We start from the raw sequence: 26721 nt of genomic DNA, 5'->3' as shown, positions 1-26721 counted from the left end.
GTTATGTGACTTTATAAACGAGTGGCACTCCCCCAAGAAAACGCTTATTTCTCGAGATACTGACCACGCTGTGGTGAATAGCTAATTTTGGTCTTATTTTATGGTTTTAATGGTGCTGAAAAAGAAAATGAGATTTACTTTGAATTTTAGATGGGGAAAGATTGTGAAAATCGCAATTTTATCTTAAAAATAAAAAAAATGGAATCACGTTTTTCTTAAAATTAAAAGTTGCACATTTTTTTTTCTATAAAACATTTTATATTTTGTACCGTATATTTGAACATAAACTTGATTAAAAAGCTAAATTTCAAATTTTGTCACTCAACTGTTGCGATTAATCTTTGCAATTCAGGAATCTTCACCTTTTACTTTAAACTATTTAATTATACAGGGTGTCCCGAAAAGATTGGTCATAAATTATACCACACATTCTGGGGTCAAAAATAGTTCGACTGAACCTATCTTACCTTAGTACAAATGTGCTCATAAAAAAAGTTACAGCCCTTTGACCTTACAAAATGAAAATCGATTTTTTTCAATATATCGAAAACTATTAGAGATTTTTTATTGAAAATGGACATGTATCATTAGTATGGAAGGAACATTTAAAAACAAAATTATAGTGAAATTTGTCCACCCCATAAAAAATTTATGGGGATTTTGTTCCCTTAAACCCCCCCAAACTTTTGTGTACGTTCCAATTAATTCATTATTGAGGTACAATTAGTTAAACACAACGTTTTTAAAACTTTTTTGCCTCCTAGTAGTTTTTCGCTAAGCCAGTTTTTATCGAGATGCGGCTTCTTTTTTAATATATTTACGTAAAAATTTTATGGGGGTTTTGTTCCTTTAAACCCCCTAAATGTTTGTGTACGTTCCAAATAAACTATTATTGTGGTACCATTAGTTAAACAGTGTTTTTAAAACTTTTGCCTCTTAGTCTTTTTTTCATAAGTCACCTTTTATCGAGATGTAGCTTCTTTTTCAAAATATACCTAAAAATGTAAATTGTAAATAAATTTTCAGATTATTAACAGGTCTCTATAATCGTACTTAACCATATACAAATATGTAATGGATTCGACAAATATTCAAAATATCTCGATAAACACTGGCTTATCGAAAAAGTACTAAGAGGCAAAAAAGTTTTAAAAACACTGTGTTTAACTAATGGTGTCACAATAATAAATTAATTGGAACGTACACAAAAGTTTGGGGGGGTTCAAGGGAACAAAACCCCCATAAAATTTTTATGGGGTACACAAATTTTACTTAAATTTGCTTAAATTAAATTCTGCTGCCATAAAAATGACACATGTCCATTTTCAACAAAAAATCGCTGAGAGTTTTCGATATATGAAAAAAAATCGATTTTCATTTTGTAACTTCAAAGGGCTGTAACTTTTTTTGTATGCACTATTGTATATAGGTAAGTGAGGTTCAATCAACCTATTTTTGACCCCAGAATCTGTGGTATAATTTATGACCAATCTTTTCGGGACACCCTGTATAAGACAGATATAAATATATAAGACAGAAAGATTGAAACAGCTACCATTGTCTTCGGAGAGGTAAAAAATATATACTATAAAAATTTCAGAAAAAAATATTAAAATGGAACAGAGTTGTAAAAAGTTAAACACGGAAAAATGTGATTTATTTTTTTTTTCTTCTTAGGGTAAAATTGCGATTTTGCCAATGTTCCTCCATATAAAATTCAAAATTAACCTAATTTTCGTATTCAACACCATCAAAAACATACAGTATGAACAAAATTCGCCATTCACCACACCGTTTTCATCACACCACACAGTATCTCGAGAATTAAACATTTTTTGGGGTGTGTCGCTCGTCTATAAAGTCACATACAGTCGGAAAAATGAAAGAATACCCATGAACGAACATATAAAACACGCTGTATTTTCCTGTCACCGTGTCAAACAAGAAATTGGCCAGCGCAAGTACATGTAATAATAATTATTACATGTACTTGCGCTGGGCAATTTTTTGTGTGACACGGTGACAGGAAAATACAGCGTGTTTTATATGTTCGTTCATGGGTATTCTTTCATTTTTCCGACTGTAACTTTTTTCCTATTGCATATTTCGACTTGAAATTTTCCATAAAACTTTTTCGTGAACTGTTTTATTGCTGTGTTGGTTAAAATTATAAACTAAAAATAGTCTGGGCTGATTATCGGAGAATAGGCCATTTTTGGGAAAAGTTATTTACCAGCAATTTTATTGCTGGAATCGAATTATAAGATCCTATATATTAATAATATAGGTATGCAAAGTCCTCAGATAGTGTGCTACTTTTCTTATAAACAAAATGGCGCACGAAAATCGTGTTTTTTCAATTATTGCTCTATAACTCCGAAGATTTTAACTTTACAACAAAAACACCCAAATAAAAATTTACCGTGATTAGATTCTGCATAGAGACGTGTTTTTTCCGATCTGCTTCGACGAAAATTTTCCTCAGAAAATGCGGGTTTTCCCAACAAAATCTTTAATTTTCAAATAAAGTTTTAGATAAGTAATTATCTACCAATAATTAAATAATTTGGTGACTTTAAAGCCTTTTTGGTTTAGATTATAGTTCCAGAAGCTGATGAAAATTAAACGAATATTTTAGCAACAATTCAATTGTAAATTAATAATTTACGGTCGCAATAATAACCAAAATAATTATGATACACTCATCAAGCTTTGAAATCTTATAAAGATGAGATGCCTATTTAATATTTTGTTTCTAATATATCTAATATAACGTTTCTCAGAAAGTTTTTATTATATTATAATTTAAAAAAAATAGCTAAAATGGGCATTTTAAATATCTTTAAAATGAATGCTTTAAAACTTTTTTGCAACCATTTGTAAAAAAGTTATGAAACAGCAAAGTAATCATACGATTACTACTGTGTTTATACTTTTTTTTAATTCTTTTAAAGCGTAGAAGTGAGTTTAAAGTACAAGCTAATTATTTACAAAAAAATATCGATTATCAGTTTAATAGTTATATTTTAATTAAAGATTATAAATATATTTTTTTGTAATTTACACGCGCGAAAGTAGAGTAACACAGTACTGTAGCTAACATTTTCACTCGGAGCGACGACAGGCCGCGTGATGTACACTTTTAATAAATAATGCATGCTGCGTGTCAGTAGCTTCGAGTGAACATTTTAGCTCCGACTCTGTATCAGGCCTACGTTTGCGCTAAAAATTACAAAAAAAAAGTGTTTTTAATCTTTGATTAAAATATAACCATTGCAGTAATTTTTGACATTCTTTGTGAGTAATTAGGTTGTACCATAGACTCACTTTTAAGCTTTGAAACAATTAAAACTACTTATAAACAACGGAGATTTCGTATATTTATTTTACTGTTTCATAACTTTTTTGCAAATGGTTGGAAATTTTTTTTAAAGCATTCATTTTCAAGACCTATGAAATACGCATTTTAAGTATTTTTTTAAATTAGAATATAATGAACAATTTCTGAGAAATGTTAATTTGTTTATAACAATTTTTTTTAAACATTTAAAGATTATGCAAAAAAAATTAAAAAATTTATATTTTGTCGACAAAATATTAAATAGGCAAATTGTTAATTAACAATAATTGAATTGTTGCTAAAATATTCGTTTCATTTTCACCGGCTTCTGAATTTATAATCTATAACAAGAAAACTTTTATTTCACCAAGCTATATAATTATTGATAAATAATTACTGGCCCAAAAAATTTATTTGAAAATTCGAGATTTTGTTGGGAAAACCCACATTTTCCGAGGAAAATTTTCGTCGGAGCAAATCGGGAAAAACATGTCTCTATGCAGAATTAAATTGGGGTGAATTTTTATTTGAGTGTTTTTGGTGTAAAGTTAAAATCTTCGGAGTTATAGAGCAATAGTTGAAAAAAATAAGATTTGTCGACGCCATTTTGTTTATAAAAAAAGTAGCACACTATATGCGGACTTTGCATACCTATATTAATAATATATAGGATCTTATAATTCGATTCCAGCAATAAAATTGCTGGTAAATAACCTTTCTTTGTACTTTACTAATTAGACCAGCGTATTATAACTATTTTTTTTCAAAATTTAAAGATTATGCAAAAAAAGAAAAATTTATATTTTGTCGATAAAAGATTAAATAAGCATCTCATCTTTATAATCTTTATAAGTTTGATCAATGTATCCTGATTATTTTGTTTATTATTGCGATCGTAATTTGTTAATTAACAATTGAATTGTTGCTAAAATATTCGTTTAATTTTCACCGGCTTCTGGAATTACAATCTATACCAAAAAAGCTTTGATATCACTAAGTTATTTAATTATTGATTAATAATTACTTACCTAAAACTTTATTTGAAAATTAGAGTTTTTGTTAGGAAAACCCGCATTTTCCGAGGAAAATTTTCGTCGGAGCAAATCGTGAAAAACATATCTCTATGCAGAATTTAATTGCGGTGAATTTTTATTAAGCTGTTTTGGTTGTAAAGTTAAAATCTCTTAAAAGTTATAGAGCAATAATTGAAAAAAATACGATTTGTCGGCGCCATTTTGTTTATAAAAAAAGTAGCACACTATCTGCGGACTTTGCATACCTATATTATTAATATATAGGATCTTATAATTCGATTCCAGCAATAAAATTGCTGGTAAATAACTTTTGCATGAATTTTGCTAATTAGCCCAGAGTAAAAGTTTGTCGCCTTAAACTTTAAAGTTGATTTTCTTGGTCGGTATAACGTAATTTTAGGGGTTGCTGCCGCTCGCCTAATATGTCCATTTTTGTTTTTAAGAAGAATATCAAAATGTATGTGCCTGGTTTCTAAAAGATATTCTTCATCACACAGTTTAGAAACATTTTATCACCATTCTCCGTATTTCTCCGTTAAACTGATAACAACTTTTAATTTTTCCAGACAAAAGCCACCCTTAAAAGTTTTCTCCTGGCGCTCCAGGGCGGGGCTATCACTAAACGCATACTTAATGTGTTTATACTTAAAGTCAGCAGCAGGCGATAATTAAGCAGATAGCCAAAGCGAAAGGAAATGGAAAGATCGGAGCCAAGAAAAGATTGAGGAAGCCATAAATAAGCTACGGATTCAATCTTATCGAGTAAATAATCGCAGTAGGAACCGCCGATTTTAAAATATTCTCCAAAGAAAAGGGAGATTTATTGAAAGTGTTATGTTTCTACTTCTTCTTATTAAAACAATGAAAGCCACTGTACAATATACTATAGATTTTACCACAATAAAATATACAGGGATAATGTTTTATATTTTGGAAATTATTAAAGTTCGACGTTTCGACTATTTTTACCATTTTCAACAATCACTTTAATTATTTCAACATTACTTAAATCCTATTGATATTTATGTCTCCACTGTTTGCTAGTTTTGCGACGGAATGCAGCAGAAGAGATTATTTTACCCTGAGAATACACAGCTCACGGAACATACTCACGGAACACAAATGAAATCTACAACTGGTTTAGGGTCGTACCTATTTAAAATATCTCTCAATGGTGCATTTACGGACAGCTCAATTTATTAAGATGTAATATGTATATTGGAGAGATCATTGATATCGGTCTTGTTATTGATACTATTTTGATCTTTCTTTATGTGAATCATACCCAATATACATCTTTTGTTGTAGTTCTGTTCTTTTTTTAAAATATGCACATTTTCAAAATCAAAAGCGTTGTTATTTTCTATGGAATAAGGCTCTAGTGTTTAATTCGTTGGTTTGTAGATTATGTTTGTGTGCAACAATCCTTCTGTTTGTTGAATTGCAGTCTCTACAATTTAACATTATAAGCACCATCCGACTGTTGATCTTTAGTAACTTTCTTTTAAATTTTGAAAAATAGTTTCCGGATGTTTGAGACGATTTATGTCCAACATTGATGTCATATTTTCGACATTTGTTCGAAGAATCCGTTAATATATCGTAAGGATATATAATATTTGTTTGAGTTGGTAACTTTACTACTATTATTTTGGTTATTGTCTAACGTCTATTAAAAACGAACATATTTTATTCTGTACAAACAAAACTTTTCTACTGTATAAAAGCAAAATAAAATAATACATATTTTGAAATGTCATAATACTAAACTTTGGTAGGTACTCGTCAGGCGACATGTGAGCATATATGTAAAATCCATGCGAGTAATTAATAAAGGTTAAGGAGTTATTCAAGAGTTTACACGGTGTAAATTCACGGATTCGAAGTTTATTCGGTCTTTACTAACATCACTCAGTATTCATATAACCCTGCGAGGGTAACACACAGTTTATATAACCTGCTCGTCAAGTGTAGGAAGAAAGATTACGAGATTCTACAGTCCAGCGCGCTGGAGGGAGAAAAGATGTAGCGAATACAAACGTAGTGTTCGTCTCAACTTCGTGTTTAACCCATTTAGTTCTTCTTCTTAAAGTTCCCTCTCCTATCGGAGGTTGGATATCATAATGGCTATGGTCACTTTGTTGGCTGCTGCTCTGAATAGTTGTAATGAACTACAGTTAAACCATTCTCTAAGGTTCCTCAGACAGGAGATGCGTCTTCTTCCTATGCTTCTTTTTGGATCCTTCCTTGCATATTAATTCTCAGCAACTCATATTTTTCTCCTCTGGTAATGTGACCCAAATATTCCAGTTTTCTAGTTTTTATACTTTTCATAATTTCTAACTCCTTATTTAAACGTCGTAGCACTTCCACATTGGTAATCCTTTGAACCCACCGAATTTTCAATATTCTTCTGTAACACCACATTTCGAACGCTTCTATTCTTCTTATGTGTTGTCCTCTTCAATGTCCAAGCTTCCGTTCCGTATAGCAATATAGAAAATTTGTAGCATTTTAGAGTCATCAATCTGAGAGGCAACTGAAGGTCCTTGTAAGCAGTGTCCTCATTTTTATAAATGTTTGCCTTACAGTTTCAATTCGGACTTTAATTTCTTTGCTTTGGTCATTTTTGTCATTAACCCAGGTTCCCAGATATTTGTATGTCTTTACCTTTTTTATTTGGGTTTGCTCTAACATTAACCTTTCATTTCCATGTTCTGTTTTTGAGACAATCATAAGTTTAGTTTTTTTATTGTTTATTTTTAGTCCGTATCGAATGCAATAATCGTTAATTCTTTTTAGCAATTCTTGTAGCGATTCCAGGGTGTCTGTCATTATAACGGTGTCATCAGCGAATCGTATGTTATTTACTATTCTTCCGTTTATAGAGATTCCATCACTTAGCTCCGCTATTGCTTCCTGAAATATGGCTTCACTGTACAGGTTAAACAGTAGCGGCAACAGAACACAACCCTGTCTTACTCCTCTCTTTATATCAATATTCTCGGATTCTTGTTCTTCTATCTTTATATTGGCTTTTTGATTCCAATACAGATTGATGATAATTCGTAAATCTCGTCTGTCTATATCTCAGTTTTTCAATAATTCTATTAGTTTAAAAAGATCAAGGCAGGTTTTTCAATTCTATTAGTTTTTCATGTCGGACCCTGTCGAACGCTTTTTCAAAGTCGATGAAATAGGAATAAATATCCAGGTTCATATCTAAGCATCTTTGAAAGAGGACATTAAACGCAAGCAATGCCTCTCTTATTCCAAGTCCTTTGCGGAACCCAAATCGGGTATCATCTATCTATATCATATTCTAGCTTTCTGTATAATCTTCCATGGATCACCTTTAGAAATATTTTGAGGGTATGGCTTATTAGTGATATTATCCTATAGTCTGAACAATCTTTGGCATATATTGTTTTTGCTATTGTTACAAAGCTAGACACCAACCATTCCTGAGGGATTTTTCCTATTTAGTTATAAAATACAAACTCAGCATCGCTAAATAAATATTTGACTAATGTACATCCTATTAATGATTAATTACATTTGTTCAACTATATTTTGATGTGATTTTATTTTTGAACGCTGCAACAAACTTTTGTTTCTTGCAGTTAAAAATTTGCATGAAAACGAAGAGCGTTTTCCGATTTACAAACAATTAGTATGCAATTGGATTGAAACTCAAAATATAAAGTGAATTTTGGGACCACTAATTGGGTTTAGCGAGGCGGCTGGGGAATGTATAAAGCAATTTGTGTGCCATCCGGAAGTTGGCTAATTTTGTTTTAAAAATTATTTCGGAAACTCTAAAGCTAATAAAAGATTGCGATTGCGGCTTAAGGCGAGCGCTGTATTATTTGTCTAACTTTTGGTGTATGATGTGCTTTTGCGTTTATGAAATATAAGAATTTGACAGATCTCAAATATGTCAACACGCATGGGATAATGAACATAGAGTTTAGTGGAGAGATTCACGTATAGTCCTGAAAGAAACAGATAGTAAAAAGAGAAAAATCAAAAAAGCGGCTTTAATTCCTCGGTAGAATGCAGTAGGATGTGGTTGCCCATACTGAAAGAGGAAGTCAATAGAAAGAAAATACCACGATTAGTTAGTCAATAACATATCGAGTACATATTTTATATTTTAGTATTTTTTATATATCTATGTATTATTAATATTATTTATAATTTAAAATAACATATGTACATATTAAGGTCAGAATTTGGTATTAGTTTTGAGAGTAAACTAAAGTAAGACCTAACACTTACGATGTCGGGATAGTATCAAGAGGTTTTTTCCTGGTTTTCCCTCGTGATATAGGTACTATGGAATCTCTAGCGCGAGAATTTTACTGTCACCATTGCATGTGGTTGTCTTTTTAAAACAGATCACATGTTATGATTTTTTTGTGACGGATATTTTTGAGTTGGGGTTGATTTCATGTAATCGAATGGACTATCTTTCAATAAAATCGTCCCAGGAACGCATTTCATAAATATTGGCAATATCATTTTAAAGTCTTCTACTTTAAAATGTATAATATATGTCTGAATTGCCGATATAAAAGAGTCAGATTAAATAAATTATTAGAAGAATTTTTTTACTTAGCAACAAGATTTTTGTTTAATTCATTAATATTTTTTATATTTTGACAACAACACCCGATTTGGGCGTCGAAACGTTAATAAAATCATTTTTTTTTAGTAAAATTGTGGCTTATTTCCCATCAAAACTAGTTAATTGCAAAAATGCCACAAGAAAATAGCTTCAGAACAATAATAATTTATATATTGCAATAAGATAATTTTGGATATTATTAAGTATTTTCAGTAGGTAGTGTTGCGAAAGAATCCAGAGCAAACGAAGAAGTCGTCCTGGACACAGAAAATTTCTACACCAATACAAGAATGTAAATATATCTCTGAAATAATAGTTAGTGTAAAAATCAAATTGGATGTCAAATCTTTGAATGCGATAGAGATATATGCCCCTCAGAACAACAGAGATACCACCACAAGAGAGAACTTCTATGAACACCTTCAGACTGTAATAAACGAGACGCCAAATGACGAATATATGATAATTATGGATGATTGCAGCGCCCATCAGAACAAAAATTAGAGAAGCTAAAGAAAAATGGTTTTCCAACGAATGCAGAGAAATATGAACAATACGAACGTAGATATGACAGTTACAATATGCACAAAAAAAATCAATGAGAAACAAGAATAAATTCAATAAGTCACCTAACAGCAGAAAAGATAGTGATGGGGAAGTCTTGAGCCATCAAGGATCTTAGAAACATGGAAATTTGGAAATCCTATAAAGAACAAGCTGAAAATGCGAGCATTATCATAACGAAAACTTTGTTTATTTACATATTTTAATTCCTAATATGGAAAATTGCTATTATGAAAAGTGGTTTAGAATTAATAATTATGTTTTAATGTGTAATTATATCATTCTAATTTAAATGTTATGAACTATAAAGGTAGTTTACTCTTGATCAAAATTCATATTTTTTATATACCTCGTATAAAATTAATAAAATTATATATATAGTATGATGTAATCTTATATCATCATAAATCTTAGAACATGAAGAGCTTTTTATGAAGAATAACTTTTCTTCGTCAAATTAAAAATAAAAGGGTTAGAAATGAAAATGTTGTTGGTATCCATAATTTAAGAAAAATCTTCAAATATTTTTTTCCATTATAAGGATGTAATTGCACATATCAGACCATAATTTTTTTTTAAACCATACAATATTATTTCATATATGCTGTCGGTTCGCTAAACTCAGACACAACTGGCTAGTGATTTTAGTCAATAATTTTGCCAATTGGGCAAAAAAAATGATTACTAATTAGTTAATAATTACTAAATAATTAGTAATTTTGCAAATTTTTTTCAAAATTCGCAAAAAACAAAAAAATTACCTACTAAAATCACTAGCCGGTTGTGTTGAGTTTAGCGAACCGACCGACTATATTTTAATTTCATAGCAAATGAAACAGTCCATTTATCATAAAGGGGAGGCCGTATACTCGTATAAACTTTTTTAAAGCTGTTAATAAATTATTGCTTTTAAAATATACTCAAATTGTATTTTTGAACATCTTATTTATTTTATATAATCATAATTAAATTCACTATCAAATGTCATTGATGTTTTATTAATACTTAATTTAAAATTTAGTTTGACATTCACGAATTATCAAACTCAAATGTAAATAACCTATGTTATGTTTAACAAATCGAGATTAAAAAACTAGCCTACTTAATAGCAACGATTTCAGCTGGACGTGTAGTGTGTCGGAAGAAAATAACCCGATTGTGACGTCACATTTTACACTTTGGGGTTGATTATCTCGAAGACGGTTAGAAATATCGAAATGCCGTTTTCAGATTTGGATTCAGAAGAAAAAACTACATAAGAATCTATCGATAAATCTGATTTGATTATTACAGGAGCGGCAACGCAATAACACACACACTTTTGCGAATTTATAAACGAAATGTTTTCGTTGAAAATTATTTGCTTCGGACAGGACTAATGATCACCTATATGGAGAAGGACAAACATGACCTTCTATCCTTAATCGGAGATTAAATTTAAATCAAGACCGACAGAATTGGAAAAAGTTAGGGGAGGCCTATGTTCAACTTTGAATGCAGAAGGCTGGACGATGAGTCGAAACGTCAAGCTGCAGTTAAAAATGTAATTTATATTACAATCAGTAGGTAATTGTGGCTTAATCGCTTAGACATGCCACTGGAGATTTTTCGTCTTTTTACATACTTGTAATTTATTACCTTCAAATAAATCTAATGTTTCTTAGGACGTGAAGGAAAACTCATATTAATTCACCTATTTGTACGTAGCTGACCTAACCATTGAAGCAATAACAGTATTTTTCATGAATTTCTATTAGTCCTCTATGGTAATAAATTGCGTTCCATTTGTTAGACCTCTTTCTTCGGTTCAATATTTGCTGAGTATGTTTTTCTTGTCGTTCGCTCCTTGGCTTGGTCTACTTCCAGAGTTTGCTTACCTGTTCGTAAAACGTGCTACGAAACTGGAAGTATTTGTCCGACAATGCACGTACTAGCACTATATTGTTCCGGTCGTTATTGATAGTACAGGGAGCGATCGCTTGATAAAAAGGAAATACATCTATATTAAATTTTTTTAGGCCCCTTAAATAATCCTATTTTAATTCTGTAAAGTGTATTAGATAGGTAGAGCGCCTCTTTGTATGTAAAAAAATTAGCCAACTTCTAAATGGTCTACTTTTTGTTCAGAAAATTTTTAAAAAATTTGAACTTTTAAAAAAAATTTAGATTGCAAATTTATTATGCAAAATCTATTAAGTCGATGTTAATGAAATTTGGTAGACGGTTTAAGCATGTTATAAAAATTTTTTAAGCGAATTACTAAGGTTCTAAGTGCCACCAAAGTAATTACAAAAATTTGAATAACAACAGGCTTATTTTGACCCCTTATTTTGTATTTATTGCTATATTGCAGAAATGGTAATACTTTAAGACATTTTTAACGAGTTGTCTATCATACAAAATTCAATTATATTTATTTTATTTCTCTACGACTTTGTTCCAAAACGAATTGTTTTAAAGTTATAAGCAAATAAAGTAGAAAAAATCCATGTTTTTAGAAATTTTTAAATATTTTAATTTTTTTATTAATGTTCCGGGCATGTTTGAGAAGGACCATAAATCAATTATTATTACTGAAGGTCATCTAACTTTATCTGCAAAAATACGAATGCCACCTCTCACATCCAAAAATAGACGTTTTTTCACAGATCAACCCTGGTCTAGGATATAAAATATGAAAAGTAACAAAAACCCTTACAGACAAACTGCAGGTTTTTGTTAATAAATGCCTAATATATTCTTCATCATTTTCTTTGCCTTATACCTATGCGGGGTTGGCTTCCCTAATAGCATTTCTCCACACAATTCTATCTTGGGTCATATCAATGTTAATCCCCTTTACCAACATGTCCTGCCTTATCGTCTCCCCCCAGGTCTTCTTTGGTCTTCCCCTACTCCTTCCAGGGATCTGCACTTCAGCTATTCTTCGTATTGGGTGATTAACGTCTCGACGTTGAACATGACCAAACCATCTTAACCTATGCTCTCTCATTTTGGCATCAATTGGTGCCACACCTAGACTTCCCCTAATATACTCATTTCTAATTTTATCCTTCTTTGTCACTCCACTCATCCATCTAAGCATTATCATTTCCGCCACATGCATTCGTTGTTCCTCTTTCTTTTTCACTGCTAAACATTCAGTTCCGTGCATCATAGCCGGTCTTATGGCTGTTTTATAGAATTTTCCCTTCAGCTTCATTGGAATTTTTCTGTCAGACAACACACCACTCGCTTCTTTCCACTTCATCCATCCAGCCCTAATTCTACTGCATGCATCTCCATCTATTTCTCCATTACTCTGTAATACCGATCCTAGGTACTTAAAACTATTGCTTTTCACAATCATTTCACCATCCAAAGATACCATTTTATTTGTAGTAACTCCATCTTTAAATTAACATTCCAAATACTCTGTTTTTGTCCTAAAAAAGTTTTAAACCTTTTTCCTCCAGAGCTTGTCTCCACTGTTCCAGTTTTTGTTCTAAGTCTCTTTCACTATTTCCTATTAACACTACATCATCAGCATACATTAGGCACCATGGAATACTACCCTGTAGTTTCGCTGTTATCTGGTCCAAAATTAATGAGAATAAATAAGGACTAAGCACCGAGCCTTGGTGCAATCCTACTTTCACCTGAAATTTATCAGTTTCTCCCACACCTCTTCTAAGACTAGTCGTTACTCCCTCATACATATCTCTCACAATCTTTACATATTCGCCAGGGACTCCTTTCTGATTGAGTGCCCACCACAGAATCTCTCGAGGTACTCTATCATATGCTTTCTCAAGATCAATGAATACCATATGAGCGTTGGTCTCTTTATTCCTGTATTTTTCCATCAGTTGCCTTACAATGAAAATTGCATCTGTTGTTGATCTGCCCTGCATAAAGCCAAATTGATTATCGGATATTTCGGTTTCTTCATGTATCCGTCTATCAATTACTCTCTCCCATATTTTCATGGTGTGGCTAAGTAGTTTTATAGCCTTGTAGTTTGTACATTGTTGTGTCTTCCTTGTTTTTGTAGACAAGTACTAATATACTGCTTCTCCATTCGTCTGGCATTTGTCCAACTTTCATAATTCTATTAAATAGACCTGCTAGCCAACTGATTCCTGTCTCTCCCAATGCTCTCCATACTTCCCCAGGAATGTCATCTGGTCCGACTGCTTTTCCTTTTTTTATTTTTTGAAGCGCTTGAACCACTTCCTCGTTTGTTATCCTGGTAACCATTGCTGTTACTGTCTCCGTTAACTCCACAGGCTGTCTGTCAAATTCTTCATTTAATAAACTGTCAAAATACTTTCTCCATCTCTTTTTGACATCCTTTTCGTAAATTATTATTTTATTATTTTCATCTCGGATACATCTAATCTGATTAAAATCTCTTGCTTTCTTTGCTCTCTGTTTGGCTACATGTTTGGAGATAACAATAATTACCACCATGACACCATAATTACCTCGTGAAAATTGGAAAACTAATAATCCTTTTTTCGTGTAATTATTATCAAATAAAGAACAAAGAAATCCTCTAATTTCAACCGCAATTCCAGCATATAAGAGATCGGTATCGCCTCAGAGCAGACCGTTTCCATCATTTGGCCGAAATATCGCACAACTCCTAGAAACGGATGGTGATGGATAATAGCCGTGATGAGTGTTCCCGCTGGAAGCATTAATCAACTGTTCGGAAAAACAACTGCTAGTCGAAACAAAAGCATGCCGGAACATTACACAAGTTATCGTCTTGATCGCTAACACGGCGGAGAGGGATATTTCTCCCGACTAACGAGTTTATGGAATTTTCGGAAAGACGAATGAGGGGCATATTACTTCGGTCGAAAACTGGTCGGCACTGACAAAAAACTGGATGCCGCTAACTCCATTTAACTGATGATAAATGAACAACGGGGATTGTGAAGTCTGAGTCGGTGTTGAGGCATGAACCAGCGCACGGTTTTTATTTTAAACTATTCACTCCTCTAGTGGAAAAAACTCTTCCTTATATCATAAGGAGTATTTTGGATGAACATTTTATAAATTCTTCTTCTTCTTCAGGTGCCATCTCCGCTACGGAGGTTGGCAATCATCATAGCTATTTTAATTTTTGAGGCAGTAGCTCTAAATAGTTGTTTTGAGCTGCATCCAAACCATTCTCTCAGGTTCTTCAACCATGAAATTCGTCTTCTTCCGATGCTTCTTCTGCCATCTATCTTTCCCTGCATTATGAGTCGTAGGATGCCATACTTCTCGCCCCGCATCACATGTCCGAGATTCTGTAGCTTCTTTTCTTTAATTGTAAGTTCAACTTCCTTCTCTTTACCCATTCTTCTCAGAACTTTATTGTTCGTAACTCTATCTACCAAGGAAACCCTCATAATTCTTCTATAGGTCCACATTTCAAAGGCGTTAAGTCGTCTCATTGTCTCTATATTTAACGTCCATGATTCCACTCCATAGTATAATACACTGTAGACGAAACATTTTGTTAGGCGTACTTTAAGAGCTAATGTTAAATCTTCGCTACATAGGACCTTTTTCATTTTTATAAAATTAGAACGTGCTTTTTCGATTCTGACTTTTATTTCTGCAGTGTAGTCATTATTTTTTTCTGTTATAAGTGTTCCTAGGTAAGTGTACTTTTTTACTCTTTCGATCTGCTGGCCCTCTACTATCAAGATTTCGTTAATATTATGGTTGTTTTTACTAATTTTCATAAACTTCGTCCTTTTGATATTGAGAGAGAGTCCGTACTCCCTACTACACCTTACTATTTTACGCATGAGTCTTTGCAGGTCTTGTAAATTATCGGCTATTATTACTGTATCATCTGCATATCTGATATTGTTAACTAAGACTCCATTTACTCTTATGCCAACTGTTTCATCTTCCAGAGTTTCTCGCATTACCTTTTCAGAATAAGCGTTAAATAATAGAGGTGATAGTATGCAGCCTTGCCTGACTCCTCTATTTATTTCCATTTCTTCAGATGTTTCTTTTTCAATTCTTACTATTGCTCGCTGATTGTAATATAAGTGTGTTATTAGTCTTAAATCTCTTTCATCTAGGTTTTTATTTTTTAGGATTTCCATGAGTCGATCATGTTTTACTTTATCAAACGCTTTATTGTAGGCTATAAAACAGACGTAAAGAGGATGGTTATCATCCAAACATCTCTGTGTCAGCACGTTGAAGGAGAATATTGCCTCTCTGGTACCCATACTATTGCGGAACCCATATTGAGTGTCACTAATATCCAGCTTCAGTTTAGAGGGTATTCTGGCGTGGATAATATTCAGTAGTAATTGCACAAAAGCTCTAAAATTATTGAATTTTTCCCGAGTGACACTTTGACAGTTTTAATTTAAAAATATTTTTAATTTAAATTATGTCAAAGTGTCACGAGGGCAAAAACTCTATATTAATTTTAGAGATCGAGTGCAATTTGTTGCGATTATTTCATGAATAAAACTGTTCAAAACCAAAATTTTATTGTAGTTTATTTATGTAAGTATAAATTAGTACAATTAAACACACAGTTGTTATAAATATTTTACGGTTGAAAGTCATCACTTTTATAATTTTTAAAACATTAATTGTCATTAATGTCACTGAACGTATTTTTTCATTACAACAAAGGGCATCTGACGTATAAATATACTTGACGACGGGAAATTATCAGTAGTAATTGCACAAGAGCTCTAAAATTCTATATTAATTTTAGAGATCGAGTGCAATTTGTTGCGATTATTTCATGAATAAATCTGTTGAAAACCAAAATTTTATTGTAATTTATTTATGTAAGTACAAATTAGTACTGTTAAACACACAGTAGTTGATATAAAATATTTTACGGTTGAAAGTCATCACTTTTATAACTTTTAAAACATTAATTCTCATTAATGTCACTAAATGTATTTTTTCGTAGCAACGAAGGGCATCTGACGTAATATACTTGACGACGGGATATTATCAAAAATGATCACCTTCATTTGCATTTCTGTAGCTTTCTATTGATCAGAATCTCCTATGAATGAAATAATCAAAAATTATCAATTTAATTTAGATTTCTGTAGTTTTCTATTGGTCAGAATCTCCTATGAATGAAATAATCAATAGAATTTTTAAGGTATGTGACGTTAAGCTTATGGTTCGGTAGTCACTGCATTCTTTTGTATTCACTTTCTTTGGCAAACACACAAATGCTGATGTCAACATTTCTCTAGGGATGATTCCTCTAGTATAGATAGCGTTGAACAGTTCTACTATTATGTCCAGGTTTTTCTCGTTAACCAACTTTATCAGCTCTCTAGGCAATTCATCTGGACCAGCAGATTTATTGGTTTTCATAGAGTTTATTGCCTGACTAACCTCTGATTTGGTTATCTCTGGGCCTATATCTCCCATTTGGCTATCTACGGATGTAGTAGCTTCTCTCTGGTCGTGAAATAGTTCTTCGATATATTCTTTCCATCGTCGTAGTGTTCGTTTTGTCTCCATTATAATATTTCCATTTTTGTCGAGCAATATATTTAAGGTTCTTCTATTTCCTATTCCGGCTAGTTCTTTGACTTCTTTATGTAGGTTGAAGTTGTCATATGTGTTTTGCAGTTCTTCTATTTCTTTACATTTTTCAGAGAAGTAGGTTTCTTTAGCCTCCCTAATGTTTCTTCTTATTTGGTTTTGAAGCTGTTTATAGCGGGTCTTATTAATGGTTTTGTTCTTTCTTCTTTCATTCATCAAATCTAGAATTTCTTCCGTCATCCATACTTCTTTCTTACATTTGGTTGTAGTAAGTATTTTCTTACTTGGCTCTAATATAGAGGTTTTGAAGAATTGCCACTGCTGTTCTACGTTGCAATTATTTCCTGGGATTCTGTCTAGATTTGTGTTGATTTCGTGTTTCAGATTTTCTTTTGTTTCCTCTGACTTTAGTTTCTGTATGTTAAGTTTATTGTTGTTGCGGCTTTTTTGCGTCTTTTTTAGTTGAAGTTGAAACCTAGCAATAAGAAGACTGTGATCAGAAGATACGTCTGCTCCTGGATATACCTTTACTGCCTGAATTGAGTTTCGATATCTGTTTCGATATTTTATAAATTGGAGTACATAAATATTACATTTTGTCCAATTAGCGTTTATTTTATTAAATTTTATAAAAACACTCACTTTAATTTTAGTAAATAGTTCCTAAGAAATCATTTTGTTAGCTGTATTAATAAAATTCCAGTTAATACCACACACCTATCCGTTTTGACTAACTTGGCGTTAGCTTTTGTTTTGCAAATATTCTAACTAATCCCTTAAACTGTCCGTTACAATCCCTTAAAAGGACCGACCAAAAAATACGCCGTTAGGTCAAGTAAAGTTCTGCCTCTCCCGACTAACCAGAAAAGACCAACTAACTGTAACTTGGTCTATTTGAAAATTATTCTATAAAAAAGCACATCTTCACAATTCTATTATATTTTCTGTTGTGCAGACTTAATCAACGTATCAAAATGTAAGCTACGTGCTACGTGGTATTGAGGAACAATAGATAGTAACAATACAAATTACGTATGTAATAACGTACTGGTGATAGTACGCAACCGTGTCGAACTCCTTTTCCGACTGTGAAGCTGCCAAACAGTTCATTTTCGAACAGGACTTTTGCTTTGTGTTGGAGATATAAGTTTGAAATTAGTGTTATATTCTTACCAGCGAGTCCTGACGGTTTTAGGATAACAATTAGCTTCCCATATGGTACTTTGTCAAATGCCTTCTCGAAATCGATGAAACATGCATACACATTAAAGTTGATATTAGAACTTGCAAACCCTGACTTTCTGTATTAGAACTTGCAAACTGAAAAGTGCATCCCTCGTTCCGAGTCCTGCTCTAAACCCAAATTAAACTTCTCTTAGGTTTTCTTCTATAGTTTGTTGTATATGCGCGATTAAATGATAGTAAGTAGTACTGTAAGTACATGTAATGGCTCATCAAACCAATTATGTATGTTCTTCACAATTTCTATCGTTCACTTCTTTGAGAAGTGGAATGAATATTGATAGTAGCCAGTGTTTTGGTTAGTAACCACTGTGACCAGTCTCATATAATATGTTGATTAGCTTCGTAAGGACTGGGATTTGCTGTACGGCTGAAAGCTTTAAAATTTCACCACCCAATTTATCAGGACCTAATGATCTTCCATCTTTAAGACAGTTAGAGGCTATGGCTACTTCTTCGTTTTGTTATTTCTGGGCCGTAGGGATTGTCTATTTCAATCGGTCTTCTTACTGTATTTAGAATATTTCTTGCATGTATTCTTTTCATCTTAATTTATCGTCATTTGTAGTCAAATTCTGGCCTTCTATCTCTACAACTATGCCTGTATTGTTCTGTACCTCGTTAATCTTTTTGTACAAATGGAAATGCGTTGAAGTGTTTCAATTTCCGTACATTTCTCCATCAGCAATGCTTCGTTTACTCTCTTTATTTTCGGTAGTATATTCATTCGTATGTAATTTTTTGTTTTCATTGACACTTCTTTCTTTGCGTTTGCTTCGATCTTCCATCATCTCCAGTATTTTACGTTTAATCCATTCTTGCTTCTTTTCTTTTTCCGATTTAAGATTTTCTTGCGAAAGTATGGTAATAGATGTCTTCAATTTTATTCCACTTTATTGTCTTGAACTACTAGTTTCGTAAAATTCTTATTAAGCTCTGTTTTTACTTTTTTTCTGGGAGTTGTTTTCTCTCAGTAGTTTTGAAGCGAATTTATACTGACGTTGTATTACTTTTTCTTTATAGTAAAATGCTGAGGCGATCGTCAGAGAAGTAGTGCCACGAAATAGCGGTTCATGGTTCGCAGTCACAGTAAACAGTCGGACGAGGCTATTTACGCGATGAGGGGAGTCCGTTAAATAACTCCAACATCTAAAAATAGCTTACGGCGGTATTATATCCTAGCGACAGGTAGAGGGGATCGGGGAACATTTATAAAAACACAGCTTTAATTATGAAACATTTTAATACATATTTTAACAATATATAACAGTCAGCTCCCCGAAAACAGTGTTATTTCTCTCTCACTTTCTCTCGATCTCACTTTCCTTCTCCGGTACCACCAAATCCACGGAATAGAAATAGTAACAAGAACAACAGCCAGTGATACAAAAACCACTGTTTTTATATTACTTGTTAAATACTGACTAGAAGGGGATAGATCATTTGGAATACAATAAAGATCATTTATGTTACTGGTTTCAACATGCTTAGCATTATAAACAGTTATATTAGAACTCTTAAAGATATTTAACATTCGCATGAGATTGTTGCACAGAAAATTATTATCATCCAGACTGATATATTTGAGTCCTATGCTTTGAAAGCTTGGTACATTAAGATAATCTAAGGAATTGTTTTGTAGATATAAACTGTCTAAATTAAACAAGTTTTGATACATAAGCGGCTTAAAAACTTTTATCTCGTTATTTGATAGATCTAGAGTCTTCAGATATAATTGATTATCAAACAATTGATAAGGAACAATTTTAATATGATTAGAGGATACATTGAGGTACTGAATCTTATTCAAATTGCTAAATAAATCAGAAGAGAGGGATATCAGTTGATTTCCTTGTAGGAACAACGACTGTAGGTTTAAAAGATGCGTAAAATGTATTCTCTTTAGACTTGAAAAATTGTTAAAACTCAAATCTAAAATCTCAAGACTCATACATCCAGAATCGATACATTTACACTCTTGTAAATTTTCTAAATTATTTCTTGCAACTATCAACGTTTTTGTGCTGTTTGGCAAAGTTTCCAAGTCGAAGACAAGCAACTTGTTATGGGACAGATCTAAAGTGTTTAAAGTTGTCAGTTGTTTGATGTTGCAGTTGAAATCACTTAAACTATTGCCAGAAATGTTTAGTGACGATATTTTGGTGCCAGTAAAAGCTTCGCTTGCGATGTAAGTGATTGAATTATAAGATATGTCAAGAGTTTGAAGTTTACGTAAATTTTGTACTACCTTTTTTTCTATAGTAGTTAGATTATTGTGATCCAAGTAAAGATGTTCTAAATTGCTAATGTCTGCAAAAGACCCTGGTGATATTTCTCTAACATGTATGTTGCTGAGTGTGAAGGTGGTAAATGCTCCAAATCTGGTAAACAGGGTGGCATCTATGGTTGATAAAGTTGAATTGAATATTATCAGATGGTTGCAGTTATTGGCTTCAGTCGGAGGAAATAGCTTTGAGATAGAATTGCAGTAATAGGTTTCTGAACTAGGTCTACAGCCAATTTTGAAGCTGCTTACTTGTTGTACTAGATAAAAGAACAAGCTGAAAGAAATATAATATAAATATATAAAAAGTCTTTAATTAAGTGCTTTAAATTTAGTGCTCGAGTGCTTTAAAACGAGGAGAAAACTAAGATGATGGCATCAACACCCAACAATAGAGCCAGAAACATCGGTCACCAATTCACTGTTGATAACTCTACCTTTGAAGTGGTGGACAAATTCACATAGTTAGGCTCCCTGATCATCAATGAGAACGTCATGACGGAAGAAATCAAGCGAAGGATAATCCTAGCGAACAAACGCTATTTTGGACTGAGTAGACATATGAGAAGCAGAAACTTAAGGCTATGGGTACATAATTCGCAAATATTTTACGTGTATCCCTACTTTTTCTGTCTTTACACGGCAAATTACGTGTAGTAAAATTCACACTGGTATGGATATGTAAACATTACTAGAATGTCATTCTACTTGAAAATGTCATCATTAATTTAAAGAGATGGGTTTTGAATGTTCTTGGATAACTGTTATTTTTATAATTGCAAATTATTAATTCAGTTAATAAATGTGATAATTTTTTCACTAACTATGTATTCAGTGATTATAATAATTTATTTGTACAACAAAGACTAATACTCAATCGAGAAAAGAGGAAAAGTGTTAAAGTGATTTTTTAATAATATATTGTTATGGAACGCTTACAATTTTGAACATCTTTAACAACAAAATACTTGGATCACAGAATATATTATCCTGATGTATTCTCTGCTTGGATTTTCCACAAATAATACACAATAAATAACTTTTTATTAAGTTCACATCTTAAATCAAAATTGGAAAGAAATCCTTTGTAAAAGGTATAAATTTTTTTTTTATTAAAAATCCCTTAAAAGGGCTACATCACAACAAAACGTTTTCGATTTTTATAAAAAATCATCATCAGTGTTCGATAAACTGGATGCTAGCTGAGCCACAAAAGAAAATATCTGGGTAAAAACCCTTTACATAAAATATAGATGCCTTAAAAGTGCATACTTCAATAAAAAGGCCTGTGATGGTCACATGGCAAACAGGATAATGCCCTAAGGTAAAGTATACAGGTATAAGGTATACAGGCCCAACACGTGGGATCCAAATTGAGTTGATCACATTTCAATGACTTAATGGCAACAGATCAACTCAATTTGGATCCCACGTGTTGGGAAACCTGTATACTTTACCTTAGGGCATTATCCTGTTTGCCATGTGACCATCACAGGCCTTTTTATTGAAGTATGCACTTTTAAGGCATCTATATTTTATGTAAAGGGTTTTTACCCAGATATTTTCTTTTGTGGCTCAGCTAGCATCCAGTTTATCGAACACTGATGATGATTTTTTATAAAAATCGAAAACGTTTTGTTGTGATGTAGCCCTTTTAAGGGATTTTTTAATAAAAAATTTTTATATCTTTTACAAAGGATTTCTTTCCAATTTTGTGATTGATGGTATACAGCCAACTACAGGAAAACTTTTCTTTTCCTTGTGGATCTTAAATCAATTATTTATCAAATACACTATATATCAATAATATTTAATTAATAACTCAACATATTCCCGATGCAATGTCAAATATTTAAAATTGTCACCGATTGTCAGTGTCTGACTGACAATATATGCTGAGAATATTATATTCGGCTGAGTGCGTTGTAAGACAAAGATAGATTTGGAAAATAGTACCACGGCATTGTGTTCATTTTTTTCGAATCCTGAAAAAACCAATAAATATTTTTGAAAAATTTAAACGCAGAATGAAAGACTAAATTATTACCGAGGGCCGAAAGTCCCTTAGAATAAATAAAAAGTTTATTTTGAATGATATATTTGAAATTAAAAATCACACTAAATTTTCTCTTAGTTTTTCACCCCTGTAACTTATTAAAATAAACATTATAGAAGTTCTCAGGGACTTTCGGTCCTCGCTAATAACGTAATCTTTCATTCTGCGTTTAAATTTTTCAAAAATACAATAAATAAATTTTCAATAAATAGTTTTTTCAGGATTCGAAAAAAAATGAATCCCCATTTGAATAGCATTGCAGCCGAAAATACGTACCGATCCTCTTAAGCCAAAAAACAAAAATAACCATATACAAAACCCTTATACAACCAGTGTTGACATATGGATCGGAGACATGGACCATCTCCAAGGCAGATAAAAACCTTCTGCTTATATTTGAAAGGATCCTGAGAGGAATATTCGATGGCATCAGTGAAAATGGTATTTGGAGAAAGAAGTACAACTACGAGGTATACCACAGATATAAACATATATTTGGTGGTAAAGGCGTAGTTCTCTTATATGAATAGGAAGACTAAGATGGGCAGGACATCTACCAAGATCACAGCATAACAACCCTCCTAGAAGAATCCTTATGTCACAACCTGTGGGAAGTAGAAATAGGGGTAGGCCAAAACTTAGATGGAAGGATGGAAAATAGGCGCAGCAAACTGGCAACGGTTGGCAATGGATAGGACTGACTGACGTAATAGACTTGGGAAGGTCGAGGCTCTTTCATAGGGCTGTAGCACCATCGATGATGATGAAATTTAGTGCCTGTTAGGACTGTTAGTGCCATTTCTTGTGGGAGGAGGCTACAATATGATAAACGCACTTACTGGATATCTGAGGATATCCAGTCCGAAATGCAGACAAAATATCAATAGTAATCCGGATCCACCGGCCACCGGCCACCGGCCACCGGATCCAACTTCAGACTTGGTCGATTTTTGTGTCGCTAAGGGAATTCCTCCCAAACTTCGAATAGTAAAATCTTGTTTTGAATTGTCATCCGACATCTCTTCTATTATGGTTATGAAATCCATAGAAATTCTTGAGAAAGAACATCCACTGGTCATTGGTAATAAATTCACGAATTGGAAAATATTTCTTGATAAAAATTGGTTACAAAAGGAACTCTGAAAAGTAACAGCGATGTAGACGAAGCTGTTAAACAATTTACTAAAATAATACAAGAGGCAGCTTGGCCTACAACACCAAGAAGACCATTAGAAACCAAACAACAACACCTGTCCAATGAAATCAAATAAAACTGAATTGAACCAAGCTATCGACCAATTAAAAATGATTATAAGTAATGGAAATCACCTAGAACACACTTTGGAAAGCAACATGGAAATGAAATCGACCTGAATTAACCAACCCTCCTATTCCAATAGGTATCAACAGATCAAAGAAAGGTTTGCCAGTCAACTGGTGAATGTTTTCCAGCCAAACCCTTCAGACAACAGCCTCGATATAATACATGAGACCCAACAGTTTTAAAATTCCCTCATTAACTTGAACTACCATTGGAAAAATGAACTACCAAGCAAATTCACCAGAATACCAGAATATTCCAAACAAACTTGAACGCTAAAAGGGAACGCAGGAAATTCTACAAAATATATTAAATATATAGACCTATTAGCCTACTGCCTAGTTTTTGAAAAACTACTGTTGGATAGGTTATAACCAAAATTTATTTAATCTTTGGAATGAAAAAAATAAGAAGAAGTGCAAATAAAAAACACATGTGTTATATAATGAAGGAAATAAGACTGCCTGTTAGAATCAACTATCTCAATCAGCGATGCCTTGTCCAGAACCTTGATTTTATTTTACCTATCTACGGTTCACTCTGCCGAGTTTCTTCTTCTTCTTTACTCAACCTGCCCAAACTAAAGTAAAGAAAAAAGGAAGAGTAAGAAAAGATGGGAAGATCTCATAACCATAACTAGCAGAATAAATTAGAAAAAAAGTTAGAAAGTAACAATCAAAAAAACTTTTGAGAGGCTTATATTTAGTAAGAGGGGATGTAAGATGCTGAAAAATGATCATGAAACTCAAAATGGACAACGCTTGCAACTTTTTTATTTATCAATTTTGAGTAGTAGCCTAGATAGGCTTTACAAAATGTATTAATACAACAAAACTTACATGCAGATTCTGTGAATTATGTGTAGATCCATAATAAAGAAACGATGTCATTGACTTTCCAAAATTCTATATTTACTTCTATTTGTTAATTATTAAGGTGGGCTCCTTCATGGATGTATGTTCTGAAAATTATACTTTAACCCGTCTTTATTATATGTCTCAGATTAAATAATATATTTGGTTGATCCCTTGAAACAATACCTATAAAAATACTAATCCTTTTATTACGTCCACAGGTTAATTTTTAAATGTTTAATATTGTTTGTTATTTTGTAGTGAATATGGTATCCATGCGGTATAAAAGGATTACTACAAGCAAAGATACTAACTGTATTCCGAAAGATAAAAATTGATAATATTTTACACCTAATAGGGGAGTGCATATAGATTTTCACTTCGGAAAAAAATCAAATAAGATAGAAGTTTTTGTAGTTTTATTAAGAAATGTTTAATAAACAACATATCAAAAAGTTCTATTCGAGAAGTGGGTGCTTCAGTTTTTATTAAACAAATGAACTACGAAATTAGATGATTTTTTAAATAACTCCGAAAATTTAAATTTTAGAAAAAACTGACTTGACCATTAAAAAATTCAGAAAATTTTACAAACAAAACCTTATATAAAGAATTTTCTAAAATTAAATCTGTACCTTCTATAATTTTTTATTTATAACGCTAAAGTCACCCTTCTCACAAATATTGGCGCACTGTAAACTAACGTACGGCGAAGTGCACGGTTGAGTTATTTTAATGTAATTCTTTAACTAATCGATCAAATGAAATTTTACAAATTGAATAATAAAAAAAGTTATAATAAAAAGAAATAAAATGTATGGGCATAAGTACGGTGTGGGCGGAAAGTGAGCCTTACATGAATTTTGTTTAAATATGATTTAAAAATGTTTAACTAATACAATTTTTCTTATAAAACTCTCAATTTTGCACAACTTAACTTTCAAGTATCTTACTAAAATGATGTTTTATTCAAAAAAAATCTCAAAAATTTAATTCAAATGATATGAAGTCTCACAAAATGTAATTTTTGAAATCTTCGTAGTTTTATAGAATTACCACCACTTTAAGACGGTATTACTCAAGTTTGAACAAATCTATTAGAGATTTATAAGTTCTTTATTAAAGCTTAGGATGTAATCTTTAAAATACACTGAATTATTTTACTTTAGAAATGAAATAAACTATTTCTTTTTGAGAAAATTAAGAAAGATAACAAAAATGTAATACAAAAACCGAAAATTGCCAGCTAAAAAAATGTTTATACAAAGTGATCAAAACTTTTTTCCGTAAAACTTACCTCAAATACATTTAATAATAAGCTTCAACAATAATAAATGTTCAGCAAAAAAATTTTTTTGTAGCTCTTATACAGTATGTCTGCGTAAATTGGAACCTATTGATAACTTTTTTATTATCAAAAAACAATAAATCCTGTATAAAAGGTATATTAAAAAAATGATGATGACTGGTAAACCAATCGAAAACTAGTTATGTGAATTGATGTGGCCCTTTTGATGGTTTTTTAAATATACCTTTTATACAGGATTTATTGTTTTTTGTATCACATGGTATACAGCCAACTACAGGAAAACTTTTTCCTTGTGGTTTTTTTATTATCAGTTTTACAAAAAAAAGTTATTCTTTATAAAATACTCTGCATTGTATATACTCTAAGATGAAATCATCAAATATCAAATTTAATTTATTTTATACGAGGTATGTCATCAAATATGAATTTCACTAAGAGTAAAGTACATTTACATTTCACAATATCGAAAATTGTTATTAAGGAAAGTTGTTTGGAATTAAAAATATTGTTTTACTGTTCAATTGCATCCTTCTAATTAAAATATTGTGAATAATAAA

General features: G+C 32.0%; 1 protein-coding gene across 1 annotated transcript; it reads right to left on the bottom strand.

Moving 5' to 3' along the window:
• Positions 1 to 19564: 19564 nt before the first annotated feature.
• Positions 19565 to 25012, bottom strand: LOC114326118 (chaoptin-like). The gene is made up of 2 exons (XM_028274352.2): positions 24841 to 25012; positions 19565 to 20901 (listed from the first exon to the last, which is right to left on the bottom strand). The coding sequence occupies exons 1-2, from the start codon at positions 24870 to 24872 to the stop codon at positions 19611 to 19613; spliced, it is 1323 nt and encodes a 440-aa protein (XP_028130153.2). The 5' UTR covers positions 24873 to 25012; the 3' UTR covers positions 19565 to 19610.
• Between the last annotated feature and the right edge of the window lie 1709 nt (positions 25013 to 26721).

Source organism: Diabrotica virgifera, chromosome 5 (genome assembly GCF_917563875.1).
Source record: "Diabrotica virgifera virgifera chromosome 5, PGI_DIABVI_V3a".
In the NCBI taxonomy this organism is placed as follows: domain Eukaryota; kingdom Metazoa; phylum Arthropoda; class Insecta; order Coleoptera; family Chrysomelidae; genus Diabrotica; species Diabrotica virgifera.
This window is presented reverse-complemented; position numbering and strand designations above follow the sequence as displayed.

Coding starts and splice junctions, on each gene's coding strand:
- LOC114326118 (XM_028274352.2), bottom strand. CDS start 24,872: ATGGATCTACACATAATTCACAGAATCTGCAT. Junction 20,902..24,840: donor ATAATTCACAGAATCTGCAT/GTAAGTTTTGTT, acceptor TATTTCTTTCAG/CTTGTTCTTTTATCTAGTAC.